This window comes from Plasmopara halstedii, assembly GCF_900000015.1.
Source record: "Plasmopara halstedii genome assembly, contig: Scaffold_2881, whole genome shotgun sequence".
NCBI lineage: Eukaryota > Oomycota > Peronosporomycetes > Peronosporales > Peronosporaceae > Plasmopara > Plasmopara halstedii.
The window spans coordinates 650,442-653,357 of record NW_020189786.1 but is presented as its reverse complement, the minus strand read 5'-3'; the positions used below and the strand labels follow the sequence as shown (position 1 = coordinate 653,357).

At 47.6% G+C, this 2,916-nt stretch overlaps 1 protein-coding gene across 1 annotated transcript in view; it reads left to right on the top strand.

The window, feature by feature from the left end:
• Positions 1 to 1,423, top strand: part of PHALS_05214 (camk protein kinase) — a gene marked incomplete at both ends in the record, with an annotated part of 1,647 nt that extends 224 nt beyond the window's left edge. The window contains 3 exons of the mRNA XM_024718906.1: positions 6 to 237; positions 304 to 1,331; positions 1,410 to 1,423. Coding sequence (XP_024584258.1) covers positions 6 to 237; positions 304 to 1,331; positions 1,410 to 1,423 — 1,274 coding nt within the window. The remainder of the gene's footprint in view (positions 1 to 5; positions 238 to 303; positions 1,332 to 1,409) is intronic.
• Between the last annotated feature and the right edge of the window lie 1,493 nt (positions 1,424 to 2,916).

Here is a 2,916-nt window from a genome sequence, read left to right as displayed (position 1 = left end):
TGAAGATGAATTTGACCTTGGTGGTCCGTCATTAAAGTCCAATAATGACTCACACGCAGATGTCAAGCCGGCAGATCCGGATAAGCTCTTTAGCGATGATAGCGATGAAGAGGGTGACAACAAGGATGGGGATGACAAGAAGAGGGTGATATCACCTAAGAAGATTGATAAAGACAAGGAAATGGAGGATCTGTTTGGATCAGACTATGATTCAGAGGAAGAAGAATTTAAAGCCTCGTACGTCACTGGGGTGGAGCTCTCACATTGATTATTCGGATATTAACTATTTGTTTGGTTACTTAGAGGTGTGAAGGAGTCACCCGCACGCGACGGTCAACGCAGCAATGAAGAATTCTCAAGAGATGACGCTGGAGACCGTAACGCATCTGGAGGTGGTGATGGAGACAATGGCTACTCGGACAATATGTGGCTACCCCGGACTCCCAAGGCTCCTAACACTACTAAGTATTTTATAAGCAAAATGCCGAATATTTTGCGCTTTGTGCCAGAGCCGTACACTAAAGAGGGTATTCGAGCTGAGATGGAGAATTCATCGGATGAAACACTTTACCGTAATTACGTGCGCTGGCGCTACAAACGCGACCCTGTATCAGGTCGCGTTTTACTGGACGAGGAGACAAAGCTCCCGTTGCGAGAGTCTAATGCTAAGCTCGTACAATGGGAAGATGGTACCTTTAGCATGTTTGTGGGAAAAGAAGCATTAGCGATGTCTCGTCAGAAACTAGCCAACTCTTTCTTATTTGTAAATGAGATGGCGAGCGATGGTCCGCAATTTCAGGATAGTGATGATGTTGTGCCAGGTCAAGAGAGTGTACTGGAGTGTCATGCTCGACTTCAAGAGAAATTTACGATCCGTCCGATGACCACAGCCAGCAAGTCGCACAAGGGTCTCACTATGTCAATGCGTTGGAGACACAATAAGAGTGTCCAGAAGATGAAAGAGTACATATCTGAGCTGGATGGCGAGCGTGAACAAGAACAGCGAGTGAAGATCACGGACGAAAAATTGCGTCTGCAAAATCGTAAGAAGGCGCGCCAGGGATATGAGTTTGACCGTGATCGCTCGTCGCGCATGGATGCGCAATTCTTAGAGGATGGCTACGATGCAATCGATTATGATGATGATGAACACGTAGGGTCGATTAAAGAGCAGTTTGGTAAGCGCAAAACGCTATCGGCACAACGCAAGCCCGGCATTCGTCGTCCAGTCCCTGGTGGCGGGCTCGATGAGTATCGCAGCAGCCAACGCCAGCGTGAACTCAAGCGGGAGCGAGAAGCTGAAGGATTTGAGAGTGATAACAATGATGGTGGTGTGGCAGAAGGTGATGAAGAAGACGAAGAGGAAGAAATGGTTATTCGTAGCCATAAGCGACGTACTGTGGACGAAGAGGATTCAGAGTAAATTTTATAGAAATCTGTTAAAGCAAAGCGAATGTAGCAACAGTTTGAGTAGCACGCGCATTAGCCTTCCAGTTCAAAAAACTGACTGAGCAATTATTCGCAAAATAACCAGATCTAACTAAACAGAAAATCTTCACCACTCAGCAGATCTATACATGCTTCTCTTGCCTTGATTTACTACCACTCCGACTCTTTGAAACTGCTTACTAAGGCGCTGACTTGGAATGTTTCGCGGATGGATTTGCCGTGCAGAAGAAAATTTGACGCTCAGAATTTGCGATGCGTAAAAGCACAAGGAATGAGCTCATGGGCCGTTATGGTGTCATAACGCAGTACTTCCTTTCATAGGTGATATATTCATAATTAAGTCTATCTCAAAATAATGCCATACATTATAAAACGTTATTCATATGATGCATATCGTGAGGCTAGCCCACAACCCTGGTAACAGGGGTGTGTGTCACACGAGCTAGACACACAACCCTGGTAACAGGGGTGTGTGTCACACGAGATGTGCATGGTGTGACGGCACCCAAACAAGACTTCGGTATGTGACTAGGTAGCCAGTAGTTATGCATGTATTTAGATTTTACTATATATATTTTGTATACTTAGGAAAATCTAAACTTTTAAAATTAGGAAATAAAATAAACAAAAATCAGTTTGGATTTTAAACCGAAGAGTCAATTAGCCTCGGGAAGGCAATAATTACTCTTGAAGTAAGCGGATTGCGATCCGCTAGCTCGTGCTTGTTCTAAGTATAGAACGGAAGGTCGGTGACCCAGATAACGCTTCTTCAAGCGCAAAGCTACGGCAGCCCCGATGCACTTGGTAGCACTTGCAGCCAATCTTCACCTGAGTCGTTTAGACTGATCCACTGTGAGGATGGATGAATTCTCCTCTTCGCCCCAGGGCATACAGGACGGGCTTAACAAGCTGATGTCCTTGCTTGGCCCGGAGGGCGTACAACACCTTGTAGCGCAAGGGCCCGAGGCAATCGGTGCGCGTCTAGAGGCGTTTTCAAGTTACGACAACGCGATGCTAGAGCACCTGCAGCAGAAGATGTCTACATCATTTGCGTCTATGACGCCACCGTCGGTGACGAATGATTTTTCCCGCCTTAAGCCGCTCATGGTGAGCGATAAGGTCTTTGAGGGGGAGGATGGAGAGAATCTCCTGCTCTGGGTACGAGAGGTCGAGATGACCATCGCATCCGCCATGCATCAGACCGAGCAAGCAGCGCGTAGCGCTAGCCATCTCAAAGCTCGGTGGTCGAGCGCGAGAATGGACACTGACGTGCGGCACTTCGGTCGAAGCTACATTTCCCTCCTGGGCGGAGCTGAAGATGTAGCTCTCACGAGTGTTCTCGCCGCCTAATCAGGCATGTCGCGTACGATCGCGCTTCCTTGCCGCCCGACAGGGCGACAAGGAATTGGTGGACTATGTCCAAGAGATGCGAACTCTCATTGCCGTGATGGCAGCAGATCCCCTCCT